Raw genomic sequence first — 24,380 nt, forward strand, 5'->3', positions numbered from 1 at the left:
GAAAGTGGATTCTCCAGCTGGATTTCTCCAGCCAAGCTGCCCCAACTGATGCCACATGGAGCAGAGATAAACGGACCCTGCCAGACTTAACCAAATTACAAATTCATGGGCAAAATGAATGGCTGTTGTTATTTTACGTCACTAAGTTTTGTGGTGGTTTGCTATGCAGCAGTTTATAGTGGATACATAGTCTTCTCGCAGTCATGAGGGGAGACAGACACAAAGATGGAAAAATGCCCAGGTCCTTGATGACACTGTTATGCAGATAAATTAGCCCACCCTGGGATCACTCTGCCTCTGAATTTATTATATGAGGATATACATATAGGTAATTTTAAGCCACTTTACTTGGGTCTTCTATCACTCGCAACTTCCATATCTTAAATGATACCCCTCTGCTTTTCACCTGTCAAAATGAAATTAACATAATTGCCTTGCTCTTTACTTTCCACCATTCACTGACCATATATTGAGAACCTATTTATGTGCTGAACTGGGCATGCGCAAATGCATAAGACAAAGACCCACAGCTAGCCCAGTAGCTCATGCCTGACCATTTTTCCCACCCCCAACAAAAACTAACATTCATTGTGGAAGCACGAAAAACACAGATAAATGAAGAAAAATATAACCCATAACCTCACTATACCAAGACAACAACTAATCGACATTTCAGTGTATTTCCCATCAGACTCTTTTTGAAGTTTTGTATTTTGTGTAGGTGTATTTGTATGTGAGTACATGTGTGTGAGTGCACACATGCAAAAAACTGAGAGGATATAGTGGCGAAATTTATAAGCTTGTATCATGTAAAACACTACACACAGAGAGAGAGAGCTATCCTTCAACTTCTCCCCCATGTGTCTCTAAGAATGCATGGGTTAAAACTATTATCTTTAGTTCATAAAATACAGTTGGGCCTGTAACTGGGCAACACGTTAAACAAGTTTTGTTTCTGAAGCTAGACAATGTGTCTGGCCAAGGTACATCTCTGGGCAGGGACCTGATTAAAAAGAAGGCAACTGTGTCAGGTAACCAGAGTTCAAAGAACTGTGCAACAGGTCCTCGAATAATGTCTTTTCATTCAATGTTGTTTCGTTATAATGTTGATGAGATGCCGTAAGAACTTAACTCTTGTTGATATCAATTGGCCTGTGGTAAAATTGGTTTCGTTATATGTCATTTCACTTAAAGTCACTGATGTTAAGTGAGGACTTACTGTATTATAACATTAGAGCTCTGAATCCTAGCCTATTCAGCCTTCCCCCAAATACAGCAGAAATGAAACAGTAGGTGTGAGTTATTAAGAGTGCTTTCCTAGGGATTCAAGACACAATAAACACCTCTGAAATCACTAAGCTGAAACACCTATGCTGATCAGCACCTCCTACCCACTCAGCTCACTTGTCTAAGAACTATAACTGTTTTTTTTAATATTCTTATCAAACCCTCAAATCAAACAAATGCTCATTTCCCCCATTCAGCTAAGAATCCTTGGTGCACAATCTCATTCATTCTCTTGCACAAACCTCAAACACACTTGCGCCTCTATTCTTTGGCAGCCTCCAACAGAACTGGAATCCTGGAGGAATCTGGCTGCCTTTTCCACAGCTGCATATGCCAGCGTTAAGTACAACATAAGCATACGTTTTTATGCCTCTTAGGTATATTTTTCCTAAACTCATGCAGGTTTATGATCAAAGGAACTAAAATTGTACTGAATGTTTAAGATTCTGACAAACATCACCACTAATTTAGCAGGGACTAGATCTCTGTAAACCATGAATCCATTTAGAGAGATCGCCAGATGGTCAGACTCGAAAACCAAATTCCCATCCATTTCTGCCAACAACAGGGAATAACTTAATGGCCATAACTGAACAAAAACAAAACAGAAATGCGATTTAAAGTGAGAGAAAGACAGAGTCAACACAGTTGTGTTGGCACTTGGACTTCACCCAGGAGAGCCAAGAAAACACACCTGGTCTTTCAGTGTACATGACGTACACTCCTCTGGGGACGTTTACCTGGCTCTGACACATGAATCTATCAGACATCTCATTGTGAGTTCCAAAGCAGGTAAGAGATAATTCTCGAAAAGGTAATATGCTGCTTATATAGATATAGACACGTAAAAGATTTTATTATCTATGCGTAAACACATGTTAAACCCAGTTCAAAAGTGAAGAAAGGAATGTTACTTAGAAATATTGAAGTAAGTATACAATTGGGAACAAAACTGGTTTTATTACATTGTGAGAACGGAGACAATTGAAGCTCTCCTGGACTGCATTTTGCCTGTGTATCAGTGACTTGACAGCCTGTATCCTGGAGAAGGCAAGCAGCAAGGCCTGTGACCACCACAGGGGGGGTGCACGGCCCCACACATGCTTCACCACTATGTTTAAGCAAATTGAATCACTGTTCTAACTTGTATTTCCACAGTGACGAGGTTTATAGTATGTCACCTTGAAGAGCCTTCCCCAAATCTTTAGATAACTGAAGACCTTGGGCTGATATTGTAATGAGATAATTAATAGACATTGAATGGATGCCTAGATCATTTCTAAGTAAGATACCCAAAATTGCTTACTAAGCATAATTTTAGTTTATGTACTTTTGCTTCTTATTTGTATATGCTACAACGAGGCTATATGTTTGGGTTTGTAAATGAATATGTTCGTTTCCGCCATGTTGTGAAACTGTACAAGGGCAAGGTGTGTGGATAAATAAAGCTGGGTTGAATGTATTCATGAACTCTGCTAAAATGACAGACATGATCATGTCATAAGTGAGCCACAGATATTTTAAGTCTCTGCCATCTCCAGATAGTTTTTATTTACTCTGATGCTTCCCTGAAGGCCCCACAATCAGCTATAGGACAGAGATCTTGTCTTCAACAAAGCAGGACGGCCTCAGAATATGTGGGAAAAGACAGTAACTCGGGTAATTCAAGAACAGGCTCTTGAGCACCGGGCTGTGATGTCATCACATCACCTACCTTTGAGACCGTGTCAGTAGACAGAGTCAGAATTTTGAGAACACCTCGACTGAGGAGGAGATGGGTTCCTGACACGGCTCTCACAATGTCTACTGGAGCAGGATCTATGTTCGCAACGTCCAAAGACCTGTGCTATAAAGTCAGCCCTTGGATCCTAACCTGGCCTCCAAATAAAATGCAAACGGAAGTTCTTAAGAGTGAGTTGTTGAGAATACATGCCTAGAAATCCAAGAGACCCTAACACCTCTATACTGAAGAGCTTAGCTTCTTTTTCCCAGAGGAGAACATGAAACACGTTCTATCTCAGGACCATCTGTTTCTCAGGATAAATTAGAGGAGGAGCCTCAACAACAGGGTGGAGGGCTGGGCTCTTGCCCCTACTGTGCCACTGGCTCGCCATGTGATTGGGGAGAGCTGATTACCATCTCGGGGCTGAAATGGCCTCAGCCATAAAACGGAGACCCTAAAAAATAATCCCTGTTCTCTGTGCCCCACTTATCACTTTCAGTAGAGAACTTTTCTTGGAAGAAGATCACAGACTGGTAATTGCACACCTCGAGCAGACCTTGGAAATAACTTAGCCCAACCTCCTCCTTTTACAGCCATGAAGGCTGACATGCCCCCAAGTGAATGACACTGCAGGAGACCAGAACCTGGGTTTCTTCCCTTTTCTTTCACTATTTTGCCCCAATATGTCATGAAGACTCTCTGTTCCGTCGTCTGGCTGGTAAATCCTTTCTTCCTACATTTTAGAACCCAAATATGTCACAACTGCAATATCCAACCTGCCTCCCTGCTGTATACTGGCTTCCTTTGGGTTTTGCTTTAACATAAGTTTAGAGATATTTCCCCCACAATGAATCTAGAACCCTAAATAACAGAGAGATATCCTGCTTTCATGAAGGACTCTGAAGGAGAAATGCTAAAATGATACCAAATGCAGGTCCTTAAATTTAAAACTATACATCTAAAAGAATAAAATAAAACAAATCCAGAATCCCAAGCTATCTGAACGGTGGTTCGTGGACTGGTAGTGGTCAATGGGCTGTCTGTTACTGGTTGGCTGCAAGAACAGGAATTGAGAGTCAACATTTAGGAGCATGTATAGCAATCTGGCTTTGCCCCAATATTTAAGTGAATGGGCTCAGCCATTGAACAGGGTCTACGTCAGTCGTAGAGCTTTTGTACTCAAGCAGTGAGTCAAATGTGAGCTGCATGCTACTCATGCATGTCAGGACCTCAGATCAGTTCATAAGGAATTAAAACAAGAAGAACAGGTAACAGCGGTCCTATACCAAAGATAGTTGGAGAAGCAGTGCACTATACTACATCATTAAGTGACAAGATCGATCCTTCCGAACACTGAATGTAAGATTCATTGGTGCTGGGAGTAATACATTTAAGTAACTATAGTGGCCACTTACTATAAGCGAGTGAAGTAGGTCAGACATGAGATCCAAACGAGAGGAGTGGCAAACCAGAGGTCTGATCTTGAGAGATAGTACCTTGTATCTCCAGCTGACTAAAACCACACACCCAGGCATTTTTGATTTGCAAAAGAAGCCAGAAATCTAGATATTCAGGTAAAAAGTTCTTGATTTTAAATATCAGCTGCTTATTTTCTTCTAAGATGTCTCTGCAGCACTGATAAACCTATCTGCTGTCTAGATCAGGTCTGTGAGTTGCCACTTTGCAATTTGTGCTTTAGGAAATAATGTATTAGAGGTTAATAGAAGGGCTCTCTGTTTTTTGAGTCTGGGCCTTGAAAATGTTCCCAAAGTTGTTGTCAGTGGGAGGCCAGCCAAGTTCCCAGGACTTGCATTCAAGCCAACACCAAGCTGACATTACTCCCCAAGTTCCCCTCAGGCTTGATTCTTAGGCTCATCTCTTTTCACACGTTGTGTTTTCTCCTGTGTTATCCTGTGTCTGGTGTCTGACCCGTCTGCTCTGACACCGTGTTTGATCACAGACCTGATTTGGCAGTTAGACCCTCCCCAGGCCCTGTCCCCACTCACCCTGGTTTTATTTTTCTCACTCCCAGCAGGGCACTGGTCGCCAATGGTGTCCTTTCCACGGGGCCCACACTAGGACAAATTGTTTCTCACCATCCCCCCTCCCACCTTTTCAAAATGCACAAAAAGCCGAAACTCAGGGGGCTCATTCCTTCCCAAGGGCAGTGATTCTCACTCTCTGCCTGCCTTCCTCCCCTGAGTGGAGGATTCCTGTGCTCGTGCAGGAGGGGGATTTGGCAGGGCGCTGCATTTAGACAGATGCCAAGCTGGCCGTGGACTCCACATTTCCTGTGCAATCCACAAACACAACTGAAACACAGTTCTTACAGGGATAGCAGGACTGCTCTGCCTGATTCTCCCGTGTCCTGCAGATGGCTTGCCAACAGGAAGTCATTAAAGTTCAACCTCCAAACTCCACTGGGGATATCAAATAGAGTCTGAACAAGCCCAGGAAGCCTGGCTCCCTAAAGGTGTCATGATGACCATTAGTCTCGACTCCTGCATGGGCTGTGAGGTGACCACTGGACCACAGAGTATCACTACCCTGACATGGTTTAACCACCGACCATGGTTTCTGCGGCCTGTAATGAATTCCTTAGGTGTGCCTGCCAGTGAAGTATCTAGGAGACCAAGTTCAGTTCTACAACAAGCCACAACCACAGCCAAAATCAACAGTTTAAAGATCAGACAGCTCTAGAACGAACACATCAATATTACGGTATAATGATTGATTCCCTGGCGTTACCCACCCTGGAGGTACACTCTGTTGGCTGAAGGACACACACGGGAATATGAAAAACTACGCTCTGAACACAGACATGTTCTACTTCAAAGATGGGGTGGCAGTGCTGGTACTTTTGTGTGATCTCCACCTGCAGGCGCTGGGGAGAGGCCTGCTAGCTACTCACATGAACAGAAGACTAAGAGTTGAACTTGGCTAAGGCTAGGAGGGCTTCATGGCTCTCTAGAACAAATCACAAATTAGGGGGTGGACACCTTCACAAAGGGCTGTAAATGTCTGGCTTAATGGGCATTATGTGTCAAGAAGGGTTTCTTGGATTTATACAAGCACATATTCCAAGGAGCTCCAGGCACAACCCCGACACTGATTCTTGGGACACGCCTGTGAAGTGGGTGAGGGCTAAGCCAGCTCCAGCAGCTTTCATAGATGGTGGAAGGAGGTGGAGAGAGGCTGAGTCCCCAGGCAGAGGGGCGCAGACAGAAAACCAAGGTGAGGACTGTCTGGTTCCGGATGTACCTGCCTTCTCCGTCTGCGTGGCACTCTTCTCTGTCCACAAGGCCCAGCAGGCCGCGGTTTCCAGCCAGTGGCCCAAGCCTCCAGCAGCCACGTGAGAACCAGGCCCAGCGACACCTAAGCATCTGGCCTACACGGAGGGAGACACACAAGCTCTTTATAAGGGCCTGCTCTCTGCCCTTATATGCAGCAGTTACTGACACACACTGACTTCATCTCTGGGAAAACCCAAAGGTGGAGGGGCTCTCATTACCCCGTGTTACACACGAGGGAAGTGCTGCTCAGGAGGAAACAGATGAATGTCTGGGATCCAATGGCCAGAAAGTGGGGAACGGGGACGGCCAACCCACGTCATCTGGTCCCATTGCTGAAGTCAGCCGGGCAGCCTCTGACCAGCCCTGTAGGACAGGCCAGGAGGCAGGGGGTGGCCTTCGAGCATATGATCCACAGGAGAAATAAATGTCAAATGTTGACACTCATAGGAGAGGGGTTAGTTTTCTACAACTCTTAACATGACTCTTACTTTTAACACCACACCTGAAAGTGTTTATAAGAATTGCATGTGCTTTTGAGTCCATCACTTGGGACAGAATTTATACAGAATGTACTTGCACATCTTAAAACGTAGCCACAGACAACTCTCTCTGTTACTCTATTAAATATATGGTAAGAAAAGACAGCTGTTTCATTTGAGAATGAGATTTATAGTGGTGTTTATAATGTATTATTTAGGAATCATTAAGAGCTGCTTGAGTTACATGTCTTAGACCAGATAGGAGCTTTTATATCTTACTACTTAATTTACCAGTGTCCACAAAACAGGATAAAAGAACATATTCTAAATGGCACTTACAACACTAGCTACTAATCCCGGTCTCAAGTCCTTTTCTGAAATGAGGCGGGGAGTAAATAACATCTGACCATCATTCCTTTTATGTATGTTGTTTTATGGTTCCCCCCTCAGTCTTCATGTAAAGCCCCTACCCAGTAAGTTCATGCCAACTGCTATGCCACCCTCTCCACCCAGCCACCCCCGCTGCCATCACCTACTTTCAGACGTTCCCCTTTGTGAATAAGCCTCTGGCCCCTCAGTCATGGTCTTCAGCCCCACCCCAGTTACCACCATCATTCGGGGAGCCCCCCCCCTCTGCCAACCTCCTGGCCTCACAGGCCTTGACTTGCTCAGAACAAGTGAGGGAGTCTTCTCTCCCCCACAAGCTTGGCCAGCTCCTGCCACCAGGGCCACTCCCTGCATTGTCACCACTAGAAACTGCTCCCTGAAATCCCTGATTCCAGCACCCCACACTGACTACCCCCTTCTACCCTCCCACTCTCCCCATCTCTTCCTGGATGTCTCTCAGACACTTCACACTCAAAATGACAGAGGAATCAGAAGCACGCTCATGAGTTTGAACACTTTAATACCAAGTGCTGATGGCGGAAGGCCTCCCTCGTCTATGGGCTCTTTGAGGGACTAGAGGAGGCCGGTGATGAGATCTCGCCAGGCTCTGGGACTCAGGAATCGCCACTACTTTCTGAGTGAGGGCACCCCTTAACCTGTGGTTTGTGTCATCCTCAAAGAGGTGGCTGAGGTGGTTGTCATCCAGTACCCTGTGCCCGTGCTCTGGCGTGATGAGCATCTTTTGGTGGTTGCAGGCCTCCTTGCCCGCCAGTTCCAGCATGCTGGCCATCAGGTACTCCAGAACGCCAGTGAGGAAAACAGGTGTGTGTCAGCTCAGACGCTTGACACAGCAGTCTTCTCGCAGGAAGGCGGTCCACATGGCTAACCGGGAACTTTAGCTCGGCTCTCGTGGAGCGGGAGAGGGCGTGCTTCATGGCCCTATGAGAGCACTGGCGTCTTCTTTGCCCAGACATTATGTTTACTGGGTGTTGCCCAGATCGGCCCAGCTGGATTGTCATGCTCACCTGTGCTTCTCAAGATACCAGTGCTTACTTCTGCCCACTGTATCCCTGCGCTCCAGCCTCTCATTGGTCAAGGAGATGCCTTTGTGACAGCTCAGACTTTGTGATGTCATTGGTGACCACTGGGGCTGATCAGGACTGGCCTAGAAATGTCTGTCATGGGAACCTGGTCTCCTTGGTAACTCTACCCTCTTTTTCAGGGAACCCTAACTTTCTACTTGACTTTAATAGTCTAGCCAAAACAATGAATGTTTCAATGGAAACATCCCCGGCTTTAGAAAGCCACTCCAGGTTATCTGATTCCAGCCTTAAACTGCCCTTGAGCGCTTATATCCTTTTGTAAGCTGTAGCTCACTGATAGACATGTATAATGATTTGTATAATAGAGGTTCATTTGCCCCCCGTCTCATGTGGTAATAAAGGCAGGTTTACGTCCAGTTACACATTCATTTCAATATCCCTGGTGACTATTCCTGTGTCTGTACTTTGGATTCTCTTCCGAGCTGATTATAACATCTGCTGGTTCTATCACAAGTCTAGTAGAACCTTTAAAAATATGTTCATTTTTAAAAAGTCTGAAACTGAAAGCAAAAACATACCCCACAAATCTGTTCTTTCTCCATGATGCTTCACCAATACAAATGGGGTCCATGGTTACAACTGCCCATGTCAGGAACTGGGAACCACTTTTGACATCTTGCTCTGCCTCACCTTCCCATTCAATCAATCACCTCACTCCACTTCTCCATCACTAATATTGCTTCAGTAGTCCATTCCTACTATTCCAGCCCTATGTCATTATCATTGTCACCTTGACAAGTGTGGCAACCCACTTACTGGCCCCTCTGCTTCTCCCCTCACTCCCTTCCAATCCATTTTCCAGAGTAACCAGTTCCCAAAACTAAATCTGATCATGCTGCTGTGTAGCTTCATCAGTGCCTTCCCATTGCCTCTGGGATGCAGCTGAAAAGCCTGGGACACTCTTTCCTACTTTTCCTTCACTTGACTTCTCCACATCGACCAGGTTTTGCTTTCAACTTAAGTTCCTCTGGGAATTTTTCCCTCACCTCCCAGACTCGCTTAGATTCCCCCAACATACCCTCACACAGGATGTTCACTGTGCAGGATTTACCTGAAACAAAATCAATGTATGACTAATTATTTGCATCATGTTTGTCTATCCAGCTCCAAACACATGGGGGCCTGTCCACCTTGTTCCTCACTCTAGCTGCACAGCCCAGCACAGCGTCAGGAACACAGAACGTACTCAATAACTAGTCACTGAATTCATGACTGAATTCACATAAATCTAACCCCAAATCCTGCCTCCTCTCGAAGACAATGAATACAACTTCCCTCTTTGGTGAGATGGGGGTCATCGTATCTACCTCATAGAGATACTGTGACAGGGAAATACAACGATGCCAATCATGGTGCCTGGCACAAAGCAAGGGTTTGAGAAGCAGTCATGATTACTACCAACATTATCACTTTGAGTACAAGAGAGAAGGTAACGTTGTGGTCCAGGCAGGCCAAATTGCAGGCTGCAGGGGCCTTCATGGAGCATAGTAACCTTAGTGTGCTCACCTGGGCCTCCGGAAAACCCCGTTTGCAAGGTCCAGAGACTTGATCAAGCCCCCGCTGAGAGCTGACTAGTCACCCAAAGACTGAAGCTCACAGACAGTGTCTATTATTAGTTGCCTATGAAAAATAAAACTCTCTCATCGTCTATGATTCCATTTATATAAACTATGTAAATAGGGAAATCCAGAGAGACAGAAAGTAGAACAGTGATAGCCAGGAGCTGGGGAGGGAAAATGAGCAGTGACTGCTAATGAGTATAGGATGTCTCATTGATGTAATGAAAATGTTCTAAAATTAGACAGTGGTGATGACTATCCAACACTGTGAATATCCTAAACTCTACTGAATTATACACTTACAAGTGGTAAATCTTGTCATATGAACTATATTGCAATTAAAAAAAAACTCTCAGCAGGTAAATGCTCTGTTTGCCTCCTCTCATGACCACATCACAATTACAACTAAACTACAGAACAACCAGCATTGAGAATTGCCAGAAGTCTAGCTGAACTGAAGCCCTACAACTAACGACATACAGAAGAAGCCACCTCAAGATTGGTAGGAGGGGCAGAGATGAGGAACGAGCTGGTACCACACCTACGTGTGGCAGTTAAAAATTGGGAGTGATATCTCAGTTGCAGAGGTCCCCCAGGAGGAGATAGGGGTCCCAGCCCCACACCAAGCTCCCAGCCCAGGGTTATAATGAGAGGAAGATAGTCATCACAACTTCTGGCTGTGAAAAATCAAAGGAAATTGCAGCTGAGTGAGACAGAGAGCAGCTAGAGCCCCAGGCGCTACTCTTAAGGGCCTGTGCACCAACTTACCAGCTGACGGACTCACTCTGAGCTCCAGTGCTGAGGCAGTAGCTCAAAAAGCACCAGGGACATACGGGAAGGAACTGAATTGTTTGGCTCCAGGCTGAGGGCTGGAGGGGCAGCTTTCTCCCAGAGAGAAGCGTTGGCAGAGCCATTATATCTTTGATGAGCTTCCCCTCTCCTGGCATGCAGACTAAAAATCTAAACAAAATGAAGACAAGCAATCTACCAGACAAAGAGTTCAAAACACTGATTATAAGGATGATAATGAACTCAGGAGAAGAGTAGATGAACTCAGTGAGAACTTTAACAAATAGATAGAAACATAAAAATGGAGAAAGAAGACATAAAAAAGAACCAGTCAGAGATGAACAATACAATGACTGAAATGAAGAATATGTACGTTAGAGGAAATCAACAGTAGATTAGATGAAGCAGAGAAACAAATCAGCGGTTTAGAAGTCAAAGTAGCAGAAAACACTCAATCACAACAGCAAAAAGAAAACAGAATCCCCCCAAATGAGCACAGTTTAAGGAGCCTCTGGGATAACATCAAGCATACCAACATTTGCATCATTGGGGTACCAGAAGGAGAAGACAGACAGCAAGGAATTAAAAACCTATTTGAAGAAATAATGACAGAAAACATCCCTAATCCGAAGGAAAAAGACATACCATCTTTCCCCAAAAATAAGACCTAGTCGGACAATCAGCTCTAATGCGTCTTTTGGAGCAAAAATTAATATAAGACCTGATCTTATTTTATATAAGACCCGGTCTTATATTACTGTATATAAGACCTGGTCTTATTTTACTATAAGTCTTATTTTACTTATTTTACTATCCTATAGTAAAATAAGACCGGGTCTTACATTAATTTTTGCTCCAAAAGACGCATTAGAGCTCATGGTCCAGCTAGGTCTTATTTTCGGGGAACCACGGACAAATCCAGGAAGCACAGAGAGTCCCAAACAAGATGAACCCAAAGAGGCTCACACCAAGACACATTATAATTAAAATGCCAAAGGTTAAAGACAAAGAGAGAACTTAAAAGCAACAAGAGAAAAGCAGTTAGTTACCTAGAAGGGAGCTCCCATAAGTCTATCAACTGATTTCTCAACAGAAATTTCGCAGGCAAACGTTGCAGGCCAGAAGAGACTGGCAAGAAATATACAAGTTGATGAAAAGCAAGGACCTATGACCAAGACTACTCTACCCAGCAAAGCTATCATTTAGAATGGAAGATCAGATAAAGAGCTTCCCAGACCAAAAAAAAAAAAAAAAAGCTAAAGGAACTCATCACTACCAAACCAGTATTACAAGAAATGTTAGAGGGACTTCTTTAAGAAGAAGAAAAAAAATATGAATAATAAAATGCCAATAACTATGTATCTATCAACAATTAGTTTCAATGTAAATGGATTAAATGCTCCAATCAAAAGACATCAGGTGGCTGAATGGATAAGGAAACAAGACCCTTATATATACTGCTTACAAAAGACTCACTTCAGATCAAAAGACACACGCAGACAGAAAGTAAAGGGATGGAAAAAGATATTTCATGAAAATGGAATTGAAATAAAAAAGTTATGGTAGCAATACTTATACCAGACAAAACAGACTTTAAAACAAAGGCTATAACAAGAGACAAAGGAGGATTCAGTAATCCCACTTCTGGGTATTTATCCGAAGAAACCCAAAACTCGAAGGGACATGTGTTCACCACAGCATTATTTACAATCCATATGTTCATTACAGCATTATTTATAATAGCCAAGATGTGGAGGCAGCCTGGGTGTCTATCAGTGGATGAATGGATAAAGAAGAGGTGGTACATATACACAATGGAATATTGCTCAGCCATAAAAAAGAATGAAGTCTTGCCATCTGCAATAACATGGATGGACATATAGGGTATTGTGCTGAGTGGAGTAAGTCAGACAGAGAAAGACAAATGCCGTCTGATTTCACTTATATGTGGAATCTAAAGAACAAAACAAACAAAACAGAAATAAACTCAGATACAGAAAACATTTTGATGGTTGCCAGCTGGGATTGGGGTGGGTGAAAAAAGGGGAAGAGATTAAGAAGTACAAATTGGTTGTTACCCAGTAGTCATAGGGATGTAGGGTACAGCATAAGGAATATAGTTATAATATTATAATAACTACTCGTATGTATGGTGTCAGACGGGTACTAGATTTACAGGGGTGATCACTTCGTAAAGTTATATAAATGTCTAATGACTATGTTGTACACCTGAAACTAATACAATACTGTATGTCAACTGTAATTGAGAAATAAAACAATTATTAAAAAACTCTCCACTGAACCACATGGTCAGCTCCACCTTCTCTCCCTGAGGCCAAGCTCTGCCATGGCCAAATTCATCAATGTTTGTTCAGTGAGCACAGAATCAGACAGGAGATGGTTACAGACTTTGAATGTTGCATGGGGTCAGGTTATGATGGACTTTATGTGCTTCTCCTACTCAATATCCATTCCTCCCCTTATATTTTAAGCAAACACGACTTTGTTCTGGGTGGCAATGGGCCCAACCCTAGGCAGGTCATGACTAGGCTAATCCAGTGTTCCTAAACTTTGCTGGTGATAAAAATCACCTGGAGTACTTGTTTGAAAAACAAGAGAAATAAAATAAAATGACGTATCTTGGCCTCCCATCACAGACCCAGCAAATCACAATTTCTAGGGATGAGGCCCAGTAATCTGTACATTTTTACCAAGCCCTTCCCCTCCATCCAGTGACCCAAATCATCATCAGGGAAGTTTGAGGAAATCTGGTCTAAGCCAAGGGTGGCAATCACTCTATGCTCAGTTTTCCTAGTATGTCTTGCATCTAGATGACTATGTGACCAGTTCTGGTCAATGAGACCTAAATAAAATCTATTAGGGAGGTTTCTGGGAAAGCTTTTACTTACTAGTAAAAGGAGAAAGACACTTGCCCTTCTGCCTCCACTTCTTCTTCCTGCCCTGAACACAGCTATGATGATTGGTGCTGCAGTAACAACCCAGGAGAAAGACCAATGGAATTGCAGCCTTTGTGAGTAGCTGAAATAATGCCAGCAACTGCCTTCCTCCAATTTCATGTTAGATGAGAAAAATAAACTCCAGGTTGTTTAATCTTGTAGTCAAGTGTTTGTTCCTCGCAGCAAATGCATTCCTAATCACATGATGGCTGCTACCAATGTTTGCCTCCGTGACACACCCCAGCCCATGCTCCAATTATAACTGCCTTTCCCCGTCCTGGTGAGGAATTGCTTCCCCACATACGTTAAGGCAGTGACTGGGGTTAGGCAAGACCTGCATAAATGGCAGCCATCTGAATTTTTAAGAGGCCCATGCCCATTTCCTTTTCCCATATATATGATTTGCTTTATTAACTCAGAAAACTTAACAGTTTTCCAAGTTTTTGGTGGGCATCTCACAGATATTTTTGTGACGCTGACATTTTAATAGATAGGTTTTATTTTCCTGAAAAGAATACTAGCTAAAAAACTATAATGAGGGTTGGCAAACTTTTTCTGTAAAGAGCCAGATAGTAAATACTTTAGGCTTTGTGGACCACACATTCTCTTGTTGTAACCACTCAACTCTGTGTCAAAAAAAAAAACACACAAAAAAACAAAAAAGGCAAGCAGACATAGACAGTAGGTAAATGAAAGGGCATGACTGTGTTCCAGTAAAATTTCTTTTACAAAAACAAGCAGCACCTGACTGGGCCCATGGGCTGTCACTGGCCAACTTCAGAACAATAAGACAATCTTTATTTTTAAAAACTTGATTAAAAAAATTGGGTCTACGTGTAAAAATCAAACAGGCTATCACATCTGGTCTCTCACTGTGACCCTGCCTGTCACATGGAAAACCAATGAACGGGGTAAAGGGTACAGTAGCATACAGGGGACTCACATTGGTCAATGCCCATTCCAGGTATAAGTCCTTAGACAACACCTATTGAGCACCTACTGTCTACCTGGGGCTGTGGGAGGCATTTTCACATAAATGTTAGTCCACCAAGGTTCAAGATCTCACCCTAAGGTCCTGATATGTCTTAAGAGTCACGTCACTTTGAAGTAACCTATATAAGGGAAATAGCTGTGACATGCAAGTACCCTGTGACCCAGCCATAAATTAAGACATTTTACCATCCAGCCTGGAATATAGACAGGAAGAAAATAATATTGAGGGAAGTTAAATTAGTAAGAGTAACTTACATTTTTAAATTCCAATTTCAGTGTTATATTCAATATGCATTTTTTTTCCACCTTAAGGATTTTTAACTCATTTTTGCTTATCTATATAGTAAAACTTACTGGCATATCTGGCTTTCATTTATTCATAGTATTAATATTTGAAAGGGGCTATCTCCCCTTCTCATATGAATGTTTTTCACTGTGTCCATGCATGTAGAGTTGGTTTTGAAATCTGGCTTAACCAAAACCTGCCTTCAATTTGATAATGTGAGAGTAGCCCAAAGGTTAGATACTTAAAAGCCATGATACCTATTAGAACTGCAAGAAGACAGGACAGTGCTCTGGCTTCCATCATTCACCACAGAGAAAATACCACAACCAACTCTCTCAGCTGGTTTAGAACTATCACTGAAAGACAGCGCCAAAATCCAAAGAGGCCTGGTCTCGGGTAGCTGTATTTTCCGCCTACAACAAGCTGTATTTTCCCAAATGGTCACAGCAGTGAATTTCCAGAACTCTACTCTTCCCCAACAAGAGTCACTTTCCTTCCCTCCCCTTCCCTTGAACCTCAGCAGAATTCCTAACTGCTTCAACCAGGAAAATGCAGCAGAAATGATGCTACTTGACTGCCACATGATTATAAAAGGCGATACTCTTCTACTTGGCCCTCTGGCTCGTAGGACACTGCCCTTGAAAGCAGTCACCATGCTGCGAAGGAACCCAAACTGGCCCACATGGAGAGATGAAATGGAGACACTCTGAGGCCCCAGCAACTGCCAGCATCAGCCGTAAGAAATGCGAGCGAATGGGCCTTCAGTGGATTCTAATACCCACCCCACCCCACCCCCGTCTCCGGGCCACCCCGGCAGATGCACAGTGGTGCACAGGTGAGCCCTTTTGAACCCCGCCCAAATTGCAGATTCATAAGCCAATAAACACATTATTTTCACTCACTAAGTTTTCAGCTTAGTAACCAGAACGCAAACTCAGGATTGAATGGATTTCACCTGAAACAAAATAAACTTTATGTTCTGATCCCCAAATGCAGGCAGAAATAAAAACTATACATACTTCTTCCAGCATTGATATCCTGCTGCAAGGCGGTTATATACAGCTGCAGGGTCAGCTGGGGGGCTGAGCCCAGGAAAGCCTGGATCACCGATGCTCGGCTGAACGCAGATCGATGGGTGAACAGCTTGCCCTCTGCCTGGCCCACTTCCTTCTCAATCTCCTCTGAGAGGCCATTTTTAGGCATCTGTCGCTTCTTGGTGATGCTGACATAAGGCTCTTCGATGTGGCTGGACTGACAATAGATGCAGAAGACTTCAAAACACCTGGAAACAAATCCACAAGTCATGACAATCAGAGGCAGACAGGATTCTGTCTTTTCTCAGTTACCCCGCTTACGCTTAGCCTGATTCTCAAAGCCTTGACTGGGCTACTCTGGACTGCAGCCCCTCCTCTAAAATCATCCACTCCTAGGACCAGTTCTGAGCTTGCCGTCCTCTTGAGGCGCTCCAGCAGGCCAACCGGACCTGAGTGCGAACCAACTGACAGGTGACACTGATGTCCACTGAGGCAAGGAAACCAAGTGGAGAACAGGAAGTGGTTTGGCCTCCAGAGCCACAGGAAAATGTTCAGTTTCCATCCTGACACTTACCATGTTTCCCCGAAAATAAGACCTAGCCGGACAATCAGCTCTAATGCATCTTTTGGAGCAAAAATTAATATAAGATCAGGTATTATTTCACTATAAGACTGAGTATAATATAATACAATACCTGGTTTTATTTTACTATAAGACCCAGTCTTATATCATATAAGGGGGTCTTATATTACTTTTTGCTCCAAAAGACGCATTAGAGCTGATTGTCCGGCTAGGTCTTATTTTCGGGGAAACACGGTATACAGCCCTGAGCAAGTGATTTAACCCTTGAGCCATTTCCCTCAATTATAAAGCAGAGGTAACACCTACTCTGCACATTGTTATGGAGATAATACAGAATATGTGTGTGCGTACACACACACTATACACACACACATGCATATACACACACACATATATACATATACACACATATGTATATAGATAGCTCTCTCCGTGTGTGTGTGTATTTTTCCACATCTAACAGATGTCCCAAATTTCCTCAGTTAAAGAGCAGCTATAGCTGAGAGATCCCCCAGCACAGAGCAGCTTGCCATCTAGCATTCCCCTGGAAGACCACACTATCTTTCCTATCTCTCTGCTTGGGTAAGTCCTTGTGGAACATGACTAAAGTCAATCACGCCTGGGGGCCTGCCAGCTATGTCTTATTTATGGAATTTCACGCCTACCTTAGGAATGGAGACTTAACCAGTCACCTTGCTAGACTGACAGAGTCAGCCTTTTAAAATTAGATTTTAAAATTGGATTTTCCTCTTTAGGTAATGATACGGATACGAAAGGGAAGAAGAGTACTGATGTGTGTGATTTACTTTCAAGTACACACACACACACATACACACACACACCACAAATGGACTATGGATCGATAGAGGGATGGACACGTGTGAAATAAAATGTTAATTACAGAATTTAGGTGGTTAGTACTTGGGTGTTCACTGTACAATTCTTTCAAGTTGTCTTCTGCATGTTCAAAAATTTTCCTAATAAAATGCAGGGAAGAATGGGGGTTTTCTAGGAATAAGAAAAATGCTCATGGTCTTAGGTTTAAAATTATCAAAGGACATTTTCTCCCCTACACACATTTTTATAACAACCATATAATGCCACCGGAAGATTTTATGGCTTCACTTATTTTATTGAATGTTGTTAACTGTGTACTCTCACCCTGTGGCAACTGTGGCAATGAGAATTCACTCATAATTTGAAATAATAAAACTTGATGTAAGAGAGAAAATGCAAGAGCCTCTCTGGTGAATACAAAGTGGACATATTTTGTGAGTTTTACCTTTGTTCGTTTGTTCCTGGGAGAAAGAAGGTACATAGCAGTGTGTGTGTGTGTGTGTGTGTGTGTGTGTGTGTGTGAGAGAGAGAGAGAGAGAGAGAGAGAGAGAGAGAGAGGGAGGGGGGGAGGGAGGGAGGGAGGGAGGGAGAGAGAGAGGTTTTTCTGCTACATTTTGTCGGGGTGGGGTTACAGACATATTAACGCATTACATAAAAAGATGTAAAACATCCTGGACCACTTTGTTCAGCCGAAAATAATGAAGTTCATGTTGAGTTCAAGTCCAGCTGATCCAATTGAATTTGCTCTGAGGAAAACTAAAATCTATGACTAAGGACTATTTGAGGCCTAGCAACTTCACATTGTTAGACCGGTGACCACAAGGACTAGAAGACAATAAGTCGACCATTGTCTTCATTCTCAAATATGTGATGAATGTAGACACACTTTGCTAAGTGCTGTGGGGAATGCAAAGACAGCTGTACATGCCTGCCTCATTCAGAGGTGCTCGCACTCTAAATGGGAAAATGGGACATATACATAATAAGGATAATAAATAGTAAGTACAACTAATATTTATACAGCACTTTCAGTTCATAAAATATTTCTCATATATTAACTCACTTTGGAAAAAAACCTATTGCAAGAACTTGAATCATAGCATTATTTGCAATAGCAAAATTCTAGGAATACTATATAGGTCCCAAAATAAAACAATGATTGAATAAATCATAATATATATATTCAATTAAATATTATTCAGTCCTTAAAATTGAAGGTATAGACATACATCTACTGATACATAAAAATGTTTACTATATTTGGTAAGTAAAAGGAGTACATTACAATAGAATATATATAGGAAATTCCATTTTTTTGTAAAAAGAAAATTACATATGTATAAAAATATATACAAATCTCACACACACTTACACATAAACAGTGGAGTGCTTGAGCTGGCTCATGCTGACTCAAGAGACTGTTAAATAATTAGGAATTTTGTGAGCCCATTATCAACCAACTGGTAGCCTGAAATAGGCCATGCTGGCAATATTTCCATCACAGAAATCATCAAACACTGCAAATCAGGGCTTTTTCCCCCAAGACAATTTACCAGCTCACTGCTGTAAAAATATTAGTAAGGATATACAACAAAATGTTAAGAATTGTTCTCTTTAGGCAGTCGAATTATAAGATTTTTATTTTTTAATTATGCTTAGCTGTTTCTACTCTTCTGTCGTTTCAACAGATGTTGTACCTGAATAATAAAATCAAGCTTAGCATTTTTAAAGACTAAACAAACGAAAGAGACACCAGCACATGCTAAGAGGTGAATGAATGAAATGAAGGTTGGGAGGAGAAAGCAATTCTCTTGATGCTGAGGAGGGGGCTGAATTAAACAAGCAGCATTTACAGACTGGAAGAGAAAATGGAAATTCAGTATCTAGCAACGGAAATCAAAGAATGTCTCTGGATGAGCTACACAGAGGTATCCTTGAAGCCCAGGTGGATGCCCTCGCCATCCACTGTTTTTTCCAACTAATGCATTTATCATAGCATAGAGTTTCACACTTAGTAGATGTTTAATAAATTTGTGAAAGCCCCTAATACTTCCACTGCTTGTCACTACTGGTTAAGAAAATTGGTAAGAAACAAATTACTATTTCTTCTTGGAATTCTCCAAGACTCATCCAATGACTCCAAATCCAAACCTGTTTTTTTCGTTTGTTTGGTTTTTTTTTTTTTTTTTTGCTTGAGAGGTTGTTTAAATACAGCCGCAAAGTAAATACTGTCATGAAATTCAAGGTAATTTTTCAGTATGACGTAGAAAAAGTTGTCTACAGCGTTGTCAGGGTTGGCAAACTTTCTGTATTTATAAAGAGTAAGTATTTTAGGCTTTGCAGGTTACGGTCTCTATAGTGAACTCTGCCACTATAGCTCAACATCAGTCATACACAGTACATAAATGAGCGTGGCTGTGTTCCAATAAAACTTGATTTACAAAACAGGTAGTGGGGGGTTTTGGCCTGTGAGGCACAAACCCCTAATGTAGATAATGTCAACCCCTACACTAGGTTTGCCAACCCCTAATGTAGATAATCAGCAGGTTGACCTTTTCTTTTCTTTTTTTGTTTTTCACTTTATCACACTTTCAAGCATCATAGTGGAAGGAGTTCATTCCTTAGCTGAAACTATGCATATTGGTGTCAGTAACCTATGGTAACAGAGAGCCACTAAGGGAGTTAATAAAAACACGTTTTCAAAAGAAATACTGACTATGATTTCCTATATGCCACATTTATCTTCCTATGACACACATGCTTGGTGAGGCTACACAAGAACCAAACTGGTTAAATAGAAAGGGCCATGTGACCTTTGAAAAGCCACTTGCATAATCTCACTGGGCCTCAATTCCTCAAGTGTAAAACAAAGATAGTGACAGTTAGCTCACAAGGTTTTACAGTGGAGGGAATGAAATATGTAAAAGCACTTTGGAAACAAACAAAAAAAATGTTCTTCAAATTTAGGCTATTATTCTTTTTAAAGTCTTTTGAAAGTTTACTATAGAAAGAAATACTGTGGTGAATCACTTTGTAATGTTCTATAAAATATTACTGGAACTTCTTAGCTTTTATTTTATAAACCCAGATTTCCATGTACCTTTTTTTCCCTCGTTATATCAGCAAATAAAAATGGAAAGAAATTCCTTGAAGTAGTAAGTCATTTATATTTATTCCTTCTGCCAATTAATTTATAAAATTAACATAATTGTAAAAATGATAAACATATTTTGTTGGTGGTGGTCAGAGATGTTTTCCCCATTTTTATACAATATCTATTATCATTCACAGTAAGATTGTCCTTAAAATAGGAAAAAAAATAAATTCAAGGCATTATTCTATGTTATCATTCAAACCCAGCCTTAATGAGGAAACCACCATACAAACTGCAACTTCAGTTTTAAATATAAAACTGACATAAACGAAATACGGTGTTCTGCTGATGCTTCCCTATAGGAAAGAAGCAGCAGGGCCGTTAGTGTGTAGGATCTGGCCCATTATCATTAGGGCGTAATGGAATGCAGTTTAACTGAGTGAATTTAAAAACAGCACCTCACCTAAAAAGAGTATGGGCTGGAATAAGTAGCATGCACTCCAAAATAAATAGAGCTACATTTTCCAAAAACAAGTTCCAAATATTACTAAGTCTAATGGATAAGGAGGGGAAAGAAACACACCAAGACTCTCCTTTGTATGGTGGAAATAATGTTGATCCTTATGTAAAGTCTTAAAATTAAAATAGAATCAAACAGTCAGCAGGAAGGACTTTCAATGAAATATTAAGTCATGCTAATACACAACATCAAATTGCTTTTTTTTTCATCTGGAAGCTAAGAGGCTTGGAACCGCATTTTGTGTATCTCAGCTCTGAGATCATGGGTCCAATATCTCCTTGAAATAAATCAGCTGCATTAGAATGAGAGAGTCCTTGTTGACAGAAGGGAGCTGTTTGTTGCTTTGTTTTTATGTTTTCTTTTTCCCCCAAGAAGACAATGACCCATTTAGAATTTTCTGGAAATCCGTGTTTTTTGGTGTTGAAACCTTTCCTATAGCTGAGAAGTTCTCTTCAAAGCATCCACTGTTTTCTTTCTTTTAATGAAGTTAAAATATTTTACTGTAAAAATTGAAAAATGTAGAGAGGTATATGATAAAGAAGAAAATTACCTACTTTTCCATATTTTTCAGGAGAAAATTAAAATCACTCATCTCTCCACCATCCAGAAATTACCACTCTTAACAAGTTGGTATATTTCCTTGAGCTGAGGTTTATATGTGCCATCCTATTTCTATGCATAATATTATATCATTAACTTGTCTTAGGTCACTCTTAGTTTTTAGAAACATTTTAAATGGTAACACCATTTCAATACCATTTTAAATGATATTATCATTTACCTAGATGGCTAGTTAGGTTGTGTTTTTAAATTGTGCCAAGAAGACCAACCTTTCTTAATTTAAGATGGAACAATTGATAAAATGTACTCCACACTCCTCTGCCTTCTTTCCTTTCACAGAGTGTAAGGGAACGTAATTCACTCACCTCCATTTCTAAGAAGCCTTGTGAATGTGGTCTAGGATCTCATTTTCCTCATCTCTAAAATGGGGACAAGTATATCTACTTCATGATGAGGATTGAATGAACTGAGGCACATAAGCACCTACCAAACCATCTAGCACAAGAAGCATTTGAGAAATGTCAGTTCCCTTTCTCTGTCACTTTACTTAAACATCACCAGCAATGAGTTTTCTTCTCACAGATGAGGTTCAAAAATGATGAGTGCACTGCCCAAAGTCAGATCACGTTGATTCTACTAAGTGACAATACAATCAGGAAACTGTGGCCTACTTGAAGAGGGAGGACTCTCTCCTCACTAAATGGTTCCAGGATACAGGACTTTTATAATTCCCCATTCCCTTTCTCTCCTCTCTCTCTTATTCTCTCTCTACTTCTCTCTCTCTCTCTCTTTCTCTCTCTTACCCAACTCTTCCCTTGCTCTCAAGATGTCAGTAGCAACTCCTTACTTCCGCCAGTGTACCTTTTTCTTCTTTTCTAGAATTCTGCAGCTTGTGGAAAATTTGTTCACCAAGTTTGTCCTGACTATGTGTAAACTACATGTTGGTATTCTGAGTGTCACCTGGGACGACAACTGTCTTTAATATGAAATGCAAAGTTTTATAACAGGGCCCTATAAAACCCATCTTACTACTGGACTTTGTGTTTTGGAGATATTTCCTGGTAGGAAAGGTCCCTGGCTAGCTGAATTTTCTGGCAGCTGAGGTGCATCTCCGGCTTTGCTATGTCTTCCAATTCCTCTATCATCTATGTCTAAAGTTTAGCATTATACATTTATTTCTAATCCAGATAGAAACCCTTTGTTTTGCTTTTCTTACAGAGATGAAAGATATTGAAAAAACACATTTTGAACTCTCTTCATGTGCCTGGATAAGCCAAAGTCTACTACATTATCATGTACTTCTCTTGCTTTGTGTTAATGAAAATTAATTTCCCGAAATGAGTTTTTATTTCTTAACACACTGCAGAAAATAAATGTCTTCATGGCACATTGTGTTCCAGCTTCAAGGACTAGGTTTGTAAGTGAGGCAGGACCAGAAGACGTTTCTACAACCCCGTATGTTTCCACGTACAAGGAAAGACTGATACGTGGATTTCTAGTTATTTATGACAACTGAATACATTAGTATTTGTAAAGCGCTCAGAACAGTGACTGGAACACAGTCAACTCAGCGTATTTGATAAATTAATCTGTCCCCGCTCTCGCTCTCACAGTGATGTAAGACACACTTCCCAAGGGTATGTTATGACACAAGCCAATCCTGCCAGAGCCCACCTGACCGCAAACAAATCTTGGATTTCAGGGGATCGAACCACCTGAAATTGCCATTTGTGTCGCTCAAATTCTGTTGAACGATGGCAATTTCATAGGCAAGAACCTAACAAGAACGCGATACGCCCAGCTTTATTGCCACTATCCTAGGATCCTGTCGCATTCCTGGGACTGGAACGGTGGGCTGAGGGGCAGGGCGGGCCGGCCTGGGCCTGGTCCGGGTCCAGCCACCTGTCCCTCCCGGAAGGCCGCCCCCCCTTGGCCAGGGTGGGTTAGGGTGGTGGCCCGGGGCTGCGGCCTGGGGCCCGGGGTCCCGCACGCACCTGAACAGGGGCCCGAGCTGCAGCAGGTGCAGCAGCAGCACTAGCGGCCGGTCGCGGCTGAAATCGCGGTGCACGAAGAGGAGTGTGAGCTGCACGAGCGTGCAGGGCAGCAGCGAGAAAAGCAGCGTCAGTGCCTGCCACATGCCGTCCCCGCCCGAGCGGTAGGTGCTGCTCAGGTATAGCGCCGCTGTCGTCTCGGCCACGAACAGGAACACGGACGCCAGCACCGAGCCCGGGAATTTCATCTCCGCGCGTCAGCTGCGCTCACCGCGGGCGGACGCAGTGGCGGCAGCAGCGGCCCGAGGGCTTCCCGGCATGCCCGGCCGCGCCGGCTCCCGCGCTCTGCGCTGCCGGCCGAGGGCACCGGGCCCAGGCGCTGGAGCTGGGCCTGGGGGCAACCGACCCGACTGCGACGGGGCGGGGAGCGCAGCCCGGCTGAGACACGCCCACGCGCACCGTGCGCCGCCCGCGCGCCAGAATGTCTGCGGCGTCTCGGCGGCGACGGTCCCCGGGCGGGCCGCGAACTCGCGTCTTACGACAGCCCGCGGTGGAGCCCCAAAGGCTTCCGCGGCTCTGCGGCCCCGCGCGCTTCCGCTGGGTCCTAGAGCCCCTTGGCCGGCATCGCGTTAGAAACGGTTCACATCCCTTTGAAAAACTGCAAACGATGGGCCCCAGAGTGAGGGTCTGGATGTGTTTCCAGCCCAATCCCTATTTTCTGGGCCTAGGGAACGCCCAGTTCCTCAAAGGGCCAGCTTTTCCGGTCATTTAAAAATAACCTGACCATACAGATGCTTTTCAAAGTACAAGTATATTCTCATGCACCCAGGATTTACCTTTTTACTGGGCCAAGTAAGCTTGTCCCTCAGCCTTCTAAATAGAGCGGTCTGAAGTATTGCTTCCA

The 24,380-nt window shown here is 42.8% G+C and overlaps 1 protein-coding gene across 1 annotated transcript in view; it reads right to left on the reverse strand.

The window, feature by feature from the left end:
* The window catches only part of XK (X-linked Kx blood group antigen, Kell and VPS13A binding protein), a 49,326-nt gene extending 25,444 nt beyond the window's left edge, over positions 1–23,882 (reverse strand). The window contains exons 1-2 of the mRNA XM_033113158.1: positions 23,480–23,882; positions 15,876–16,138 (exon numbers count right to left, since the gene is read on the reverse strand). Of these exons, the coding sequence (XP_032969049.1) occupies positions 15,876–16,138; positions 23,480–23,724 (508 nt within the window). The 5' untranslated portion in view covers positions 23,725–23,882. The remainder of the gene's footprint in view (positions 1–15,875; positions 16,139–23,479) is intronic.
* Positions 23,883–24,380: the final 498 nt, after the last annotated feature.

Source organism: Rhinolophus ferrumequinum, chromosome X (genome assembly GCF_004115265.2).
Source record: "Rhinolophus ferrumequinum isolate MPI-CBG mRhiFer1 chromosome X, mRhiFer1_v1.p, whole genome shotgun sequence".
Lineage (NCBI taxonomy): Eukaryota > Metazoa > Chordata > Mammalia > Chiroptera > Rhinolophidae > Rhinolophus > Rhinolophus ferrumequinum.